This window comes from Protomyctophum bolini, assembly GCF_963924005.1.
Source record: "Protomyctophum bolini genome assembly, chromosome: 7".
NCBI classification, from domain to species: domain Eukaryota; kingdom Metazoa; phylum Chordata; class Actinopteri; order Myctophiformes; family Myctophidae; genus Protomyctophum; species Protomyctophum bolini.
Genome location: NC_137868.1, coordinates 37911740 through 37930230, shown reverse-complemented (window position 1 = coordinate 37930230; position 18491 = coordinate 37911740). Strand labels below are relative to the sequence as shown.

The window sequence follows — 18491 nt, the reverse complement described above, 5'->3', positions numbered from 1 at the left end:
AAATGGGACATTCTGCATACTTTTTACGCAAGTACATTTTTAATAAAGGACTTTTACTTGTAACAGAGTATTTCTACATTTCTGCAGCATTGATACTTTTACTTGTTATTTTTACTTTTACCACTTAAGGCTGATAAACCTGAGTGATAAGCACACACCTGTCATGGAGCGTGCGCGTCTTGGCCTGCAGTGCGTCCAGCTCCCAGGGGGACCGTCCGTTCCCGGCACATCGATGACCCCACACTTCTATGGCCAAGGCACCGTCCGATATGAACTCCAAGAACTCATCTGTCACGTGCACCATGTAGTCCTGCAGAGAGAATCACGTTGCAAATTAGTTCACCAGCTGGAGTCAAACAAATCACAACACGTGAATAATTCTTGTGAGGATACTATGTCGTATAAGAAAATGAATCAACATATGTTTAAAAATATAATGATATATAATGCTACTGAAGGTCCGAGCCAATTCACACACTAACTGACCGAGCCATTAGGAAGACTGCACTACATTATTAGTCTTGCATAGGCAGACAACTATTCCACAATCTCTGAATGCTATACAGAGTCTGGAACTACACAGCATATTTTTTTATTTCCATTTCTTCAGCTGCAAGCTATAAAAATTATGCTTAGAGGAGTTCTATTTATAATAGGATAAATTTGCGCGACTGTAAAGACGAAACGGAAGTGCGGAGAAGGCTTCATTTCTGACTGTATGACGCATTTGAAAATTCTGGCAACGCAAGACCAGCACCACCTAAAAAAAGCATTTAATCATGCAATTAAAGTAATCAGTCAATCAAATAAAATGACTGACAAGCTCCTCTTCTCTCAGACAGCAGAGGGTGCTGTTGGCACAGTGGATAGTATACCTTGCAGTTGTCAAAGCGGACAGTGAACTGTGCGTCCGGCGAGCGAGGGGAGGGCGTGTCAGGGCTGACCATGGGAGGTGCCACGGTGGGCTCCGCGTACTCCCAGAAGGTGTACTGGCAGAACACAAAGTTGGACAGGTTCAGAGGCAGCCCTGTGGCCTCCCGAATCCGCACCTGCGGCACAGAGAAGAGGAAACACAGCATGAAACAAGAGACTTTTAGGCTTTTAGCTGAAGCTCGTATCTGGAGAAAAGAAGTACAATTGAAGTACAATAGCTGGAGTTGCTATATAATGCACATTATAATATACACAGCCTTTATTTGCCCTGGGTGAGCTGAGGAGATGACAAAAGGACAGTAAAGGGAGATGATTGAGTACATAAGTACTGTGCTTTCCTTGGAACAGAGTAGTTCTACATTGCATTATTGATACGTTTGCTCAAGTTAAACAACTACTTTTTCCACTTCACGGATTATATCAGCATATAGCAGCTGACCAGACAGCTCAAGCTCAAGTGCAACCATGTGCTGAACATTCACGCGAGCAACTTCACTGCAGAGGAAAAGCAAATTGCTCATAATGAACCTCACAACCTTCTTTTCTTCTCTTACTAGTAATGTCTCGCTACAGGTTATGGTGTGCATTACCTTCTGCCTAGTCTTTCAAGCAGCAAGCTAATGTAGGGAGGCAGCAGCGTTCGTGTGAGCTCCACAACATTGTGTTGTTTTTTCCCCTTTGTAGTATTTTTTAGCGTTTCATTTCTAATCTCCACCGTAGGAAGCATAAGGAGTTATGACAGACAAGCACATGGACACATGGACATAAACAGCGCAATCGTGGAACGAATTACCATACGGCTGAGCCGTTTGTAAATGAGCTAAGAGAGACCAGACCCTATGAGTGCTGTGTGTGTGCGTGCGTGAGTGCGTGCGTGCATGTGTGTGTGGGACGAGCTTCACATTCCTAAGCCCCCCTCTCTTCTTCCCTTTCTTTGTTTTCTTGGAAAAATAACACAATGGGAACTATGCACAAAAAACTAATTTAACCCACTTTTGTACTTTTGTGACAATAAAGATGATTCTGATTCTGCCTAATGGTCTGTACTTTGGAAACGCCAAAAATTAGTAGAGCATAAAGAGGATGTCAGTCAGTTCCCCACACCGCTTTGCAGTGGCGTAAATACTGGAAACCAAATTAGTGGAAGCCTATCTAGCCAGCTGCTTAGCAGAAATGGACATTCTAAAAGCTTTTTTGAAGATATTTTTTAATAATATTTTTGTGAACACTGTGTTGTTATTGTTATTGGTCGGACTCGAATACCCTTCCAGTCTGAAGAGCTTACTGTTCTCAACTTTTACCAGACGGGATTACAGACTCTCTGTAGCATTCGAAGATTGTGGAAGAGATAGTCTGGCTTGAGAGAATATATTCTACTGCATCAACCAGAGTTTTCTTCTGCTCAAGACCGATCTACAAGCTCACAACGTGCCACAGAGTGACATGTTGTCTGCTTGTAGATCTACTATTTCCACAATTTATTTGTTTGTTTTCAAGACCGATCTAGATCTGCTATTTCCACAATTTCGTAGGTTTGCTTTTACGAAGAAAACAAAATCTATAATTATTTTGAAAGAAAGAAATTGCAGTATAGGGTGGTTAAACTATAAGTTAGCTTTACCCTGCAGGTGAGCCTCTTGGCCATGTGGACGATCTCTCCATTGGTGTCCATCACCTCGTAACAGCTGCTCTCGCTGGAGTTCTCTGACGAGTCGTCACCGCCCGCCAGACGCTCAGGCACTGCTCCGCTAACCCTCATCAGCTCAACATGAAGCCTGCCTGCTACCTGTTGATGGAGAGGAAAAAATATGGGTCTCAATCTTTCTCATTTCAAGGACCCCATTATTTACCTCTCAGACCCATCGTAAATTCTTTGGTGTTAATGCAACTCTGAGAGTGTACAAATCAAACTGACCCGTAAGTCCATTGGTTCCATTTGTACACTCGCAGAGTCACATACCTATAACTCCTCACAGAGCCTTGGCCTGGGGGGGTCCCAGGACCACATATTGAGAACCACTGTTCTAAATAATATAAATGTCACAATAATACATTTTCTTCCCCAAATGAACTCAGACCGCCCTGAGTTCCGCCTCAGCATGTGTCCACCTGGCTGTGTCCGAGTGGAGTTCAATGTCTGTGACCATGTGTGTTCCCAACGGGCATGGCCTGGCAGGAAAAACTGTTTCACATCCACATGCACTTTCACAGATGTGCTTGACAAATTTTATTAGTTTATTGAAGTTCTTGCCGGTAGGCCTGTCACAATTGTTACATAATCGCCTAATTATTTGAGATAATCATTTCCTTTTTGCATAATCGTGATAATCGTTTCCATGTTGAATATTTGTCATATTTGCCCTGTGCACCTTTTGCTTACGAAGACTAAAAGTAAAACAGAAATGTAATTTTTATTCATAATGTTCAAAAACAGAAACGGAATTAAATTGTTAATCGTAATGGTGACAGCATTACTTCAAACACAATTTAGAAGCATTTTTTTTTAAAGAAAACGAACTGTTGTTTATGTTGAGCTAATGTTAGCGGAGGTTTGTCAAGTTGTAAATGTGACCGTGTTGGGTTGTATGTGGGTTTTGGAGGCAGGTGCTGTCCCCTTCATCCCGTACTATGTACCGGCATAGCGTCACATTGTACCGGCCGACCTGCAGTACTTTTACCACAGCTTTTTACGTGGATAGTCTAGATCACCAACTACAAAGCAATTTGATAAGACGGCATTTGAGGCTGGAGCCTTATGGCGTGTGGGGCATGGGAACAGGAGTGTTGTGACTGCCTAACAGTAGATCCCATATGCCAGACAACATTAGTCATAGCCTGTAGGGAAAACAGCGTCACAACAATGACATTGTTGTTGTTGAGCGATTTGAAAAGCTTTTCAGGAATTGAGCTCCCTCTGCCTGCTGGCAGCGTGCACAAGCAATATGATAGTGATGCTCGTTGAGTGGCAGCTGTAGCTTATGTAAAGTGGGTGAGCGGCTGTTTGGTAAACAGAAGATTGCCCCCTCCCCCGCCTGCCCATTGTGTTGAAGTGTGTTGAAGACAATTGTACCCCTAATTAATTGTCATTAATACGGGCACTGTATTAATCATAATTACCCACTGTTCCTAGTAATTAGGATGGGTTAAATGCCAATTTCACTTGTGTGCAGTGAAAAAATACCCCCCAACGACTAATGGTTGACCTAGGCCTAGGCTCTAGCGGTAGGCGAGATTAGTTGTGGACAGATACACACATTTCAATATCTCTGCCTGACATGCAGGGGGAAAGAAATCTGACTCATTAAATATATTAAATATATAATATAATTAGTGAGTTTAGGTCAGTGTGTTTCTATTACCTCCCCCTGTTGGCTGATGATAGGGACTGCATACTGAAGTTTGACGTCATGAAAAAGGCACTCTAGGAATATGTTTGCCACTCCTATTAGGTTGTGGTTTTCCTGCGCCTCGTAGAAGGGGTCGACGTGCTTGCTGTTCGTTTTGCTGAGCTGGAAAAACTGGGAGACAAATGTAAATAATATATAAAAAGAAGACGGCAACCTGTACATAGATGCAGCTGTAAAATGCTATATTTGTAAAATGGCTTGTGGCAACCTTCAAAAGCAATGAGTCTCATCTTTCTATCATGAATAGTTCAGAAATGATGTACAACAATGTGTTAATCAATTCTTGACATTGGACCCCTAAACTGCACCATTATGTCAGATACTAAGTTAGAGAATCATGTCATGTCTTCTTATCCACTCTTCTCTTTCTGTCCCCTCCTCTTGTCCGTAAAACTATGAATCATGTCATTTAAAGATTGTAACCTAAAATGATCAAATCAATAAACATCTTTCATCACCTGCAACAAAATACTACATGATTCACTCTCGTCCCTCTGAGCTGCCTTGTCCACAAAATTATGAAGTATGAGACAGCCAATTGATATCAGTGTTATGATGTTGAAGACAGCCTTTCTCACAGTCTGTCCTTGTGAGACATCTCAGCGACTCACTCTAAAGCTCTCCTTCTCTCTCATTTCCACATATTCCAATCCTTGTCCTTCCCGTTCACCCTGTCCTCCTTCATCCGCATAGATCCGATTGATTTTCATTTTCTCTGCATTATATTTTATTTGAGTCTTTTATGTTCTTGATTATGTTATTCCCTGGGCAGTTCAGGCATTGCTGTCTAATCTTGTCTATAAACTAAAGGAAAAGAATCTGCTCTCCTTTGTCCGTCTTTCTTCTTACTGTCCTCCCCCTGTCCGTCTTTCTTCTTACTGTCCTCCCCCTGTCCGTCTTTCTTCTTACTGTCCTCCACCTGTCCTCTCTCCATCATCTCCTGTGTGGTCTCTCACTGCTTCCTATGTTTCTACTCGTCCCCCGTCCTCTCCCTCCTTCACGTGGACATGTCTCACCGTCTCCTCCGCGGTGCCCTCCTTCCAGTCCCTGTAGTCGTCTCTCATGTCCACCAGTTTGTTCTCCAGTTTGTCGATGGTCCACACCTGCGTCCCCTTCCCTTTCCTCCTCACCTGGATGGCTGGCTCGCTAACGATTGCTCCGCGCTGCACAATGGCACAGTGACAACAATCAAATTCAACTTTGTTAGGCTTTCAAATTAGGTTTTCTTAATTGAAAACTAATGCAACGTAAAATAGGATATAAAACAGAGCGACTCGTTGTTTTGGGAATTAGCAAGAACATTTGTTTGCAAATAAAATGAAATAAAATGCATAATAACATAAACATTACTACTACAGATGCTATTCTATAATGCAAGCATGCATGCATGAAGATATATACACCCATGACCATGTTCCTTGGGTTGGCTTTGCACCCGGGCCAGCTGGGAAGGACTATATAAGCTCATTGATGTGCTACAGTATAATCTTACACAGTTTGCTACTGGGGTGCCCTCTACAAAACATACTAAGGTTGCAATCAGGTTGGTTGTAAAATAACTATATGGTACCCCCCCCCCCCCCCCCCCCCCCCCCCCCCCCCCAGGGGTCATTGAGGGGGTTCCAGGAGGTCCTCAACTGAATGACTGACAGTTGCACTCTTACAGGCCTGTAACTCCTAGAGCCATACCAATGGAACCAAATGGACTTGTAGAGCAATACCAAGCTGGAGGTCCTTGCCGTGAAAAGGTGTGAGAACCACTAATGTAAACCATAAGGACTGTTGGGCTCAGACGTCTGACCTTGCGGTTGGCACTGAGGTTGGAGGCGGGGATCTGGAGGGTGACCTGGTAGTCGGTGAGTTTGTTCATCTCCTCTGCCAGGAAGTTGGCCTCTCGCACCAAGGTGTTGGCTTTGACCACCTGCTCCCTGAGCCAAGAGAGGCTCTGACGGAACAGCTCATCCCTGACACGCACACACACGCACATACACACACACACACACACACACACACAAACACAAGCACGCAAGCAAATATTTAATGAATTAAAAACAAAATTCAATGATTCTTTCAGTAATTTCATGGAGAAATCAAAGAAAAATCTAAGAAATTCAATAAATTAGAAAATAAATGTTCAAGAAGTAGTGAAAATAGCCGATCTACAAGCTCACAAGGTGGCGTGAAGCAACACATTGTGAACTTGTAGATCTGCTATTTTCAGTAGTTTGGGTCCCGGGGGGGACATCAAATTTACATTTTGGGTCACGGGCTAAAAGGTTTGGGAAACTGATGTAATGTAGATAGTTTGATCAGCAAAAGGATTGAGCATAAACACACATACTGTACAGATCATCAAAATATAAAAGGGACCATTGAGTGTCAAAGCCTTCATCATTTCTATGTACTTTATGTGGTTTAACTGCAGACTTGGATAAATACTCCACATTTTCCACCGCAAGTGCGAAAACTGGCCTCTTCAGACACCACCTCATCCCCTAGGACTCCTCTCCTTGTCACCTTTTGATAGATGCTAGGCTACTTTGCTACATGATATGCACAATACTGCACTGTACATACTGTACTGTATGCAGATGCTAATTATGATGTTTAACTGGTGTCCTAGTTCCTTTGAAGCACTACGTCTCTGTGCACTCTACTTCTGAGTTGTTTGTTGACTACTAGGGTTCATGCGGTTACTCCGCCTACTCTGATTGGCAGTTGTACTGTATGTCACCATAGATAAGAGCGTTGATCTGCATAATGTGTAAACTGTGAATTGTAATAAACAGATAAATACATAATCAAATAGTTGAGGACAGATAATGCTTAACAACTTAAACCCTATACTTCATTAAACTGGAGTCTATATTAGCTGCCCCTTTTCCAGCAGGGTAGAACCGGTTTGTTGTTTCCACTGGGAATTAATTGGTTGAACCCTAAAAGCTGGTTTGAAACTGGAACGGAAAAATGGCCGCCGGTTCCATGACAGCACCAAGGCTCCAAGAATATTAGAACCAGTGGAAAAGGGGCCACATAGGCACATGCGTGCATGTTTGTCTGTCTGTGTGTGTGTGTGTGTGTGTGTGTGTGTGTGTGTGTGTGTGTGTGTGTGTGCGTGCGTGTGTCCATGGCTGACCTCTCCTCGGTCCACAGCCTCATCTTGCCGTGGGGCGGTGACGTGTGCGTGGGGAACGTGAGGCGCTCGCTGCTGCTGCGGTGGTGCTGCTGCGACGACGTCCTCTCGGGCGACAGCTGCTGGCGGAGGGACTCCAGCTCTCGCTCGTACATCATCCTCTGCTCCTCCAGCGCCGTGCGCTTCTCCTCCAGGTACTGCTTCTCCAGGACCTGCACCACGTTCTGCATGGGGTCTGGTGGGGGGAAAGTACTCTTTTGTACTGTAGACATTCTGAATTTCGGTAACAAATGTAATAACTTCAACTTCAACTCAACTTGAATTGAACTGTATGAGCACATCACTGGTTACTAGGTGTAAAGATTCAGTTCTTTCTACCTATACCGCTCATATGGTTTTTTCACCACACGTTGGACAATTCAAGTCGTTTCTTCAAATGTAGTCTTTTATATTGCACCCACGACACATGCTACTGTACTAGTACGTACAGGCATCTCGACACATGCTACCTTCTAGTACATATACAAGCATAGCGCTGTGACACATGCTACCTTCTAGTTACAGTACATATACAAGCATAGCGCTGTGACCTTGATAGTTCCAAATTACTGATCTGATACTTTTGAAAATGTTTTTCCTATAATGACAAGCCCAAAAATGTATAGTGGTTAAGACATATAACAGGAATTAATTAATAGCACAGCAGCCCACACCTGACTCACATTGCTGTGACAAAACAAACCAAGAGAAGGTGATTAACGCACGCACGCACGCACGCACGCATGCACACACACACACACACACACACACACACACGCACGCTAATATCCCACACTGTTACATAATAATAAACACTATGCTGTAGTGTTGACATGAGTCCACAGCCTCAGTGTTAATTCAACACTTACAGTATCTTATCAAAACGACCATGTGCATGAATAACCAACCTATGATTCATATCGGGTCTCCGGTATGTGTGAATAAACAACTACTAAATCAACACAGTGAACGGCAACAATAAAGCAACGCTTCATAACACTGGACACGTTGCTGTGCACAATGTTCTGGCCCATACACTGTCTGACCATCACCGGCAGCACCGTATACTAGTGGAGGAGTTACGACACTTTTAACCTCATTTTAATGTGGTGCTTAACTCTATACACTATAGATACACTCAACACTATACCTGCTTCAGTAAATCACAAAGACCACAGCACATTCACTTCAGACACTATGCCTATGTCATCATACACACACACAGACCACTCATTTTAGAAACCAAATCAGAGGGTGCAAAATGCCGCAAAACACCTGACAGTGCTCCTGGCTGTAATTATCCTGACTGTGAATAGGTGGTGCGTAACAGAGACTAATGCTGCTACACACCTACAGCACCTGCAGAGCTGCAAGGCATCTCAACGGCTCCGGAGCTGCTCCTAGTAATGCTTCAGTTATGCTTCATTGAGACTGGCTATTTCTGGCATTAGGTGGCAAGAGAGTTGAGGCACACAGTTTAATGACAATCCATGACATGGAAAGACACTACCTTACATTTCTTTTTTGTTTTGTATTTTGTATTTATTTATACAGGGTAGGTTCAGATAACACAAAGGTTATTTTTCCGCCTGCTAAACACACAGCTAAACACGTTCATTCACACCTGGGAGATGCCCAGGACAACGGCAGTCTTATACTATGTTGAATTATGAGACCAGGAAGCAGTCTGCGTGGGTCCGTCATTATCAGAAACTGAAACAGGTGCTCAACATTTCCTTCCCTTTAAAAGAGAGATATTTTGTCATGGCTTGGTGAAGTTAAAAACTCAGGTTACCTACAACAGTTTTATACTATTGGCCACTGGAGAAGTTTGAGGGTTACGTGGTAAATGGTGCATTTATATAGCGCTTTACATAGATTGTGAATTACATTCACCCATTCACACACCGATGGCGGAGGAAACCATGCAATCAGGAGTAATTAGGGGCTAAGCTTCTTGCTCAAGGACACTTCAACACTGGGGAGCCCGGGATCGAACTGGGTACCTCGGTTCCCATCCAGCTGTTATACCGGCCACTCTACCCACTCGAGCCACTGCCGCTAAATGTGCCTTGCTAAATGACACGTCAGAGTCATTTAGTCATTTAGATATTCATTCAATTCCCCTGCCCTGATTGTTCCTGTTGCGGAGGATTGAACCGACAACCTTCTGGTAAAAAGGCACACACCTAATGGCTCCACATGTTTTTTTAGTTTTAGTTTTTTTGCGGTGCACACTGCTCCAATGTCTGGCTTTGTGTGTCTCTGTGTCTATATGTCTGTTTGGGGGTATGAATAGTACCGTTGCACTGTTGAGCAGCCTACAGGCCCATTTACACTGACCACTACAACTATAACAATACAAGTATAACTAACAATAAAACTGTACGGTACAGTACAGTACAGAGCACAGTGACTATCGCAATAAAAGTATAGTTGCACCGCTCAGTTCACACAGGTGTGATTTTACATGCAACAATCACAAGGAGGGTTCAAACCCAGCATGTCACGGTTCATGACATTACGTGTGCTTACTAGATGAACGTTTCTAAATTGCCGTTATACATTTATCAAATCATGCCATGTCTTGCTGTTGAAAGTATGAAGAGGATGTCTGAGCACGTAAACACAGCTTGCAGGAGATGTACAGCCCCAAATCCATGTACTCTAATCTTTACTCTTTTACTCTGAAGTAGCAACACCACAATATCAAAATACTCTGTTACAAGTAAAAGGTCTGTATTCAAAAGAGTAAAAATACAAACAGAGTGGCGTCAAAATACTTGTGGTACCAAAGTAAAAGTACATTTTTCAAAGTACAGCTTTCCCCACGATAACCCGAAAACTGAAAATACTCTAGTACAGAGCTCTGAGGGACTCCGCTGAACCATAGATGCGGTAGTTTAAAGTGGTTAATAATAAGTACAGTACTCGAGCTAGCCCTACTCTCGGCCACTGAGCCCGAGTCGTACCGTTGTTCCCCAGGGTCTTCATGATGACCTCCATCTGGGCGAACTCGTAGCTGTAGTCCTGCTCCGACGACGCCTCGCTGGCCGTCTCCACGTCCACGTCCACGAAGCTCTCCCTGGGAGACGCTCTCTCCAGCTCCTTCAAACGGTCCCGCCGCTTGCGCTGCGGCAGGTTGATCCTGGTGGCAGAAACACAACACCGGTCCCATCATCCTTTTCTCTCACAGGTCGTTGCTCGCGTTGAACACACCATTATTTTATACTTTGGCTATTCAAAACTCAGAAATATCTGGACCATTTTTGATAAACTTTATATATATATATATATTTTTTTTTTTTAAGCGAACATTTTTAACTAAAATCTCTGCTTCTGGGGGTCCCCAGGAACACAATATTTTGAGATGGGGGTCCGCAATCAAAAACACCGAATTTTTGGGGCTATTTGACATGAAAATGTTTTTCAGAAAACCATTAGGATTTAGAAGACATTTAGAATTGGCCTCAGGTCTTAATGGGTTAAAGAGTTTAAGAGTACACAAAGAAACTAAGATAAAGGACACAGGAGGAGTTTTATTTGTGCTATCCTGTCCTTTTAGACCAAGTGTTTGACTGTACTCTGTTGCTGTTTGCATTTCTGACAAATTAAGTATTGGAGTAGAAGTGCTCCGATCAGGTTTTTTGGGACCCAAATGTTTTTCTCACAATCGGCCTATGCTGGGAAAATTTGAATATTTCCAAAATGATATTGTCAAACCCCACGTCAAAACTGTTCCTGTGTGTGTGGGGAGCAAGGGGAGAATGTTTAGTTCTGTCACAAAGATGCAAAACGATATTATAGCCTACTATATACCTGATATATATATACCTTTATATCACTTAAATGGTATACAGTACAAGAATGGTTTCTACAGATCGGGTAAATTGCAGATCACTCTGAGTCATTTGGAGTGAATTTTCGGCCGATCACCGATGGGTGGCCGATGGATCGGAGCACCTCTCTAGTCCCCAGTCTTACCTAAAGAAGTGGTTGTTCCCCCACAGGATCCGGTCGCCGTGCCATAGATGGACCAGGGAGTCAATCATGGTTCCGTTCACACAGGTTCTGTTGGAAAAACAGGATGCGTTCATTCGTTCCTTTGTTTTTTATTAGTGGTTTTTGAGTGGGTGAAGGTGGGGGGGTGAAGATAGTGGGGGCAGGTGGGTGGAGGAGGTGGGTGGAGAGGTGGTGCTGAAGGAGTGTGTGTTGCCGTTAGGAGAACTCAACTCACCTGGCGTTGTCTACGGGCGTGAGGGTGACATCGCCGTCCGGACACAGCTCCAGGCTGCAGTGCTCCGGCTGGATACCGATGCCGAACAGCTGGATGTCCTGGGTGGTGTCGGCGCCCACGCGACTGTGTTCCTTTGTTCAACAGAAGACAGCGTGACACGGTGGTGAATTTTATTTCTGAACGTGTTGTTTTCATCAGCTCCTCAATGCACTCCCTTCCTTTTTTTCCCCCCCTGATATTCTCCTTATATAATCTTCCTACTGTATCGCCCCCTTCTCACTGTGTGTTCCTTCCTGCACAACAGACGAGTCTCTATATTAGTTATAATGGCAGTAATAATGATGAGTCTTAAGTCAATTACACTCACACAGGGGGAATAAACAAGATTTGATGCAATTGCAAAAGTTCTCACATTATGGTTCATCAGCCTAATGGGCCTAAAATGTTATTTGTAAAGCCCTGAGGCTGTCATTTGCACAAAAGCAACAGCTGGTGGTGTTGGTGGCGGATGAGTGGGTGGGTGGATGGTGGAGAGAGAGAGAGGGGGGGGGGGGATGAAGAGAATCGCAGTGAGGGTAACTGCTTCATTTCATCGTCTACTTCCCCAACCCGAAGTGAAACCAGGTTCCATTTGTAAAGAAAACAGGGAAGGTTTAAACTTTTTCACTTAAGCCCTTTTTATGTCATAACACCGTAATTATGATAAACAGCGGTGCAACACGCGTTGAGCTCGGGGATCTGCTATTTTTGAAATAATAAATACATACAGCAGCGACAACACAGAGGAAGAAGTGCATGTATATAATTTCGCCTGACCAGAAGGCAGAGGGATAAAAAATATAATCCCCACCGTCGATAAAATAATGAACGACCAGAGGGGGGGGGGGGGGGGGGGGGGGGGATAGGGATATCAAGAGGAGAGGCATTGAGGCGCTCAATAATAATAATGCCGAGCTGGGCTCAAGGGAGAGAGCCGCTGCCTCTCTCGTTATAGAGTGGGCAGCGGTTAAACAAACAGCCAACTTCCAGAGGATGTCCGTCGTTGCAACAGCAGCAGCAACCACACATTTCACATTACCATAGTCATTCCACATTGATATATGCCATAGCTGGCCGGGCCGGGCCGGGCCAGGCTGGGCCGGGCCTCGACGCACCTCAGACAAAGAGCCGTTGTTCTGCTGCAGCCCGCCGCTGTGGGGGCTGATTGCTGTCTCGCCTCCCCCCCCCCCCCCCCCCCTATCCACACCACCCCTCCCCTTAATTCCTACAGGCTCCGATGGAGCTGTTGTCTCCATCAGCTGAGCCTTGGCTCTGCGCTCACACTGTTACAGGATACAGGAAGTGTCTGTGGAATGCTGCAGCATCACCGTCACATGTGTCGTATTCCAGTGGTTGTGTGTGGTGCGTGCGTGCGTGCGCACGAGAAGGATTTGCATTCGTAACCATGTGATCGTGACACTGGCTGACGCACTTATCAGTTTGTGTCTATATGTATAATGTTACAGTATAGCTACATTATCTCCAGTAGGCAAATCCTGTACAGTATTACAAAGTTCACAAGTATTTGTCCCTATGATTTCTACCAGTGTCCTAGTTATAGGACCCCATGAAGCTATGGGGCAAGGTACACCTTTATTTCAACATGCAGGACTTCTATGATTATCACCATTGTTATGAAATGGTGCAATTATATGATGTATTATCCAAAGCGCTTTACAAGATGCATTACATTCACCCATTCACGTATGCAAGCGTGTGAGGCACCATCCTTCTCATCAGGAGCATTTAGGGTTTCAGTGTCTTGCTCAAGGACACTTCGACGCTGGGTTAGTGTCAAACCGGGATCCTTCCGATTCCCCATTAGCTTTAGTAGTAGTGATAGTATAGTAGTAGGGGAGGGAGGAGAGGTAGTTGTAGGAGGTGCATTAGTATTTATCTAGTCAGTCTAGTGTGTAACAGCAGTACATTCATGGGGCGGGGTAGAGCGGCCGCTATAGTTCCTTGTAATCTCGGCACCACTGAAAAAGAGGGTCCCAGCCCTCAGTGTGTTCTCCGAGAACTAAATAAAGGTTGAAATGAAATAGTGTCCAAGTGTCCTTGAGCAAGGCTCTGAACCTCTGATTGCTCCCGATGTGCAGGTTGGTGCATTGCGTGGTTTCCTCCGCCACCGGTGTATATGAATGTGTGTGTGAACGGGTGAATATAATGCACATGTAAAGCGCCTTGGATAAAGGAAACGCGCCATCCACCGTCGTGCCGTTCATTCAGGCGGTATTACCTTCAGGTAGTAGACCAGCAGCTCGTTGAGGGCGGGGTCAGCGTTCAGGTTGACCAGGAAGCACTTGTCCTCGCCCACTTTGATCCCAGACGTCTCCAACGAGATGCCCATGCTCTCCAGCTGCTTCTGACGCTCCTATGCACGCACGGACACACACGCACACACACACGCACACGCACACACACACACACACACACACACACACACACACACACACACACACACACACACACAGAGAACAACCCTCAGTTCCACAGCATAGGCAGTAGTGTAAAGTACATTTACTTGAGTATTATTTGGAGGTATTTGTATTTTACTTGAGTATTTCCCATTTCCAGTACTCTACTCCACTATATCTCGGATCCAAATATTGTACTTTTACTCCACTCCACTTTGTAGATTTGAATTATTGTATATAATATATAATTATATAATATATATATATTGTATATATGATCACAAATCATTCATTAACCACATCAGCCCTATATACATTTCGGCATCATTTTTATTTGTACTTTTACTGGAGTACATTTTGAATTCTGGACGTGAATAAATAATAACTACATTGGAGGCATTGGAACAGCCGACAGCGATGATCTGGAATGTACAGTGCCTTTACAAACAACAATAGAACAGATATGAATGTGAAGATATACTGTAAGTGCATCTGCGTAACATTGAAATAATATGAAGAATCATTAAGCCTCCTAGACCACTGGTTCTCAAAGTGGGATCCGGGGACCCAGATGGGTCATTTAGGGAGTCTCAGGGGGTCCCTAGCTAAATGATAGTTAGGAACCAAATGGACCCTTATGGGTCTGTAACTACAATATACAATGGGGTCCCAGAGATAGAAATGGGGGACCATAGCCTAATTCAGGTCAAACCGGAGGTTCTTGAAATTAAAATGGTTGAGAATCACTGCTAGAGCCATACAAAAATTATCTTATGGGGGTCCCTGGCATATACATTCTAATGTATATGCCAGTAGAGGTGCTCCAAACATTCCCAAACATCCAAAAGTTTGGGAACCACTATCCTAGAAAATTTAAAACAGATGAAGCACTGGTAAATAAATGAAGTTGCAGAAGTCGATTGACAGCTGTACAGCAGCTTAAATATTCAACACAACGCCAGCTTCGGTGAGAGAGAGGAAGCAAGAGAGACTAAAACACGTGTGTGAGGGCGTATGTGCAAGCATGTGTGTGTGTGTTTTTGTGTGTGTGCGCAGCCATATGTAATTTCCTGATTCCAAACTGAACTGATGAACATATTAACACATTCATTGACTGCCACGATTGTTTTCGCCTCTGTCTATTCATGTGCCAAGTGTATTTTAAAGTGCCTTATTCAAGGGACAAAAATGTACCCGGGCCTTAACCCATTTAGACCTGAGGACGATTCTACAAATGCCTTCAAAATCCTGACAGTTTTCTGAAAAACCTACGTTTCTATGTCAGTCGTTCTCAAACATTTTCATGTCAAAGACCCCCAAGAATATATGTTATTGGCCGTCGACCTCCATCTGAAAATATGTTGTTCCAGGAGCAAAGATTTGAGTTAAAAATGTTCGCTCCGAAAGAATATATATTCTAAGATTTGCGCCACATTTTCAAGATTAAAAAAATAGCAGATCTACAAGCTTGTAGCGCGGCACTCGATGCCACGCTATGAGCTTGTAGATCTTCTATTTTCCAATAGCTAAAGTATAACATAATGCCGTACTGTTGCGATCTCCTCTGTCTTCCTGAGTTTCTCCTCCCAGGTGACGGTCATCTCTTCGATGAGCTTCTCAGACTCGTGCAGTTTCTCCTTCAACTCGGGGGCCTTCATAGACTGTCACAAACAACAGACAGCAGCAGATGATCAATTAAGATCAATCACACACAAACATCAAACACATTTAAAGTCTAATGACGGGGCAGCCTCCGTCTCCAATCTTGAACAATCGTACTACTAAGTTAACACGCAAGGTTTTGAACTAATATCAGTGAATAGCAGTGAAGCTGCACACATACAGTAGTCTAAGCCTCATTAGACTACACTTGGCCAAGTGTAAATAACAATTTTAATACGTAAATAATGAACTAACAATTATTAGAAAAGTGCTTCACAAGTACATTTGTGAATTATTTATCGTGCACTTTGGGAGTTTTTGTTTGGAGGGACTGCTTCTATAATTCACTTTTACTACACAGAATTTTGCTAACTAATCCTGGATTAAAGCCTGCTTCTCAAATCTCTAGGCTAATCACCAGCCTACAGTATTAACTACTAAAACTATATTCCTTCTTTGTCCCTTCTACACCAAATCTCTTGTGAGCTTGTATATTTGCTATTTCCACAGAATGTTTGCCCCAGAATAAGAATGCATGTGGTTAAAGTATTTAGTGTTGCACAGTATATCGCACCCTTGTGCGAACCACCATGCCGACCATGCTATCCATATACAGTTTGTGTTGCTGTTATAGAGGAAGGACATGCGACACGGGTCCTCCACCCAGAATGGAACCACCATGCCGACCATGCTATCCATATACAGTTTGTGTTGCTGTTATGGAGGAAGGACATGCGACACGGGTCCTCCACCCAGAATGGAACCCAGGATGTTATTATGTCTGTTTCCACGCTGCCCTGAAGGCAGCTTGATGTAATCTATGGTCTTTGTTCTCCCAGTTCGCTCCCTCCTCCCTCCTCCTCCTCTCACCTCAGCCTGAGAGAGCTGCACCTTCAGCTTCTCCACCTCCTCGCGGAGCTCTCTGATGATGCGTGCGTTGGGGTCCTCGTTGACCACGGCGTGGTTGACTATCCTCTTGGCGCGGTCGGCGTAGCGCAGCGTGGACAGCGTCTCCTCGTAGTTGTCGGCCGCGGGGCTCACCGTGGCGATCATGGCCGTCTTGCTGTTGCCGCCCAGGTTGTCCTGAGAGGGAAAAAGCACGCCGTGAAGACGATCGCTTCACCTTTCAAAATGCTGCATGGTCATTTTTTTGAGGGGCGCTAGCCCCACCAATGCATGGCTTTCGGAAATTATGTAGCAGCCAAGCCTATGGACTTTAATGTTTGTTTAGAGGTAGTTATGATGTCATTATTTTGCCATCCAAGTCTATGGACTTTAATGTAAATGACAACGTAAGATGTCATCTGGCATTTTACCTCCCATTCTACACAGTAGTGTTCACTCTCAGAGTTACAGACTCCACTCCACTTTGAGAACCACTGTTTTATGTGTAATTGTACTGTTCATTTGAAATCGCACCTGGAGAAATGTTAAATATTAGAACTGTAAAGTTCTAATTCAGTGGGTATGCTGTAGGATTGCTGTACGTTAATGTTGGAATTAATGTAATGTGTAAAATGTAAAAGAATTGTTATTTTGATCAACGCCTGTTATCTCTCCTATGTTACCAACATCAATACAACATGGAATTGTGGACAAAATCCTATCCGAAGACAACAAAATATTCTTGGACTTGGGTCTGAGAGGCAACATCTCATCAAAAGGTGGTCCGTGGCTCAAATGCCGAAAAAATAATGGGCCTTGAAATGAAAAGGGTTGAAAACCCTTGTACTAGACTAGAGAAACATGATAAAGATGTACAGTAGAAGAACATGTGTCAAACCTTGAGTAACCAGGTGAGGACTGAGTCTCTGTAAGGCACAAACTTCCCCTTCCCTCCTTTCCCCGCAGACTGGTCGGCCAGAGCAGAAATCACACAGCCCAGCGTGGTTAGAGACCTATAGAGTAACACGTTGTTGCAATATGAGCACCATAGAGCTTTTTGATTGATTGAAAAAAAAAACTTTACTAACAGTTTGCAAATAGTAGTGGTACAAAATGCATGTACCACTACTGTCCATTATGATCCTGTGTATTCAATTCATCATTTACCTGTACATTTAAAGACGTACAATAACATACAAGCAACATTAGTAGCAATACAAGTATGGACAGAAAACATGGGGGGGGGGGGGGGGGTATTTCTTAGATAGCTTAGAAGACTTGTTTAGGACCAGTTGCATATTGCAGACAGGTGTTCTTTTATGGCGGTTTTGATGGAGCGTAAAGGAGTGACACTCTGATATCTGTTGGTAGGGAATTCCACATTTTGGTGGCATAACAGTTGAACGAATGTAACCCCATGTTTGTGCCGAATCTGGGTTGAACGAGGGAAGCTCCCTCTTGCTGTGTGTGTGTGTGTGTGTGTGTCTCTCACGTTATTGAAGAAGTTTGACAGGAATTACCTATAACAATAATAAGATAACTATGAATGAGTTAACGGTCTCACTTGTTGATGTTGCTGCCTTCTTTAAGTCTCTCCCCCGCAGCGCCGGTCTTGGACACACGTTCACTTCCAGCCAGGTCCACCAGGCTCAGCTTACTCACCTTCTCCCCAGAGTTCTACAGACAAAGAGTAAGACCCATTAAGATTGAGAATGAGATTGAACAGAAAGAGATTGAAC

The 18491-nt window shown here is 43.9% G+C and overlaps 1 protein-coding gene across 6 annotated transcripts in view; it reads right to left on the bottom strand.

The window, feature by feature from the left end:
- kif13a (kinesin family member 13A) overlaps positions 1–18491 on the bottom strand; it is a 74681-nt gene that overhangs the window by 19102 nt on the left and 37088 nt on the right. For all 6 annotated transcript variants that reach the window (XM_080767670.1, XM_080767671.1, XM_080767672.1 and 3 more), the window contains exons 9-23: positions 18317–18429; positions 17651–17765; positions 16738–16950; positions 15756–15866; positions 14028–14162; positions 11750–11880; positions 11497–11583; positions 10485–10660; positions 7477–7708; positions 6142–6304; positions 5357–5503; positions 4293–4451; positions 2555–2719; positions 876–1049; positions 159–310 (exon numbers count right to left, since the gene is read on the bottom strand). In XM_080767670.1, the coding sequence (XP_080623796.1) occupies positions 159–310; positions 876–1049; positions 2555–2719; positions 4293–4451; positions 5357–5503; positions 6142–6304; positions 7477–7708; positions 10485–10660; positions 11497–11583; positions 11750–11880; positions 14028–14162; positions 15756–15866; positions 16738–16950; positions 17651–17765; positions 18317–18429 (2273 nt within the window). The remainder of the gene's footprint in view (positions 1–158; positions 311–875; positions 1050–2554; positions 2720–4292; positions 4452–5356; positions 5504–6141; positions 6305–7476; positions 7709–10484; positions 10661–11496; positions 11584–11749; positions 11881–14027; positions 14163–15755; positions 15867–16737; positions 16951–17650; positions 17766–18316; positions 18430–18491) is intronic.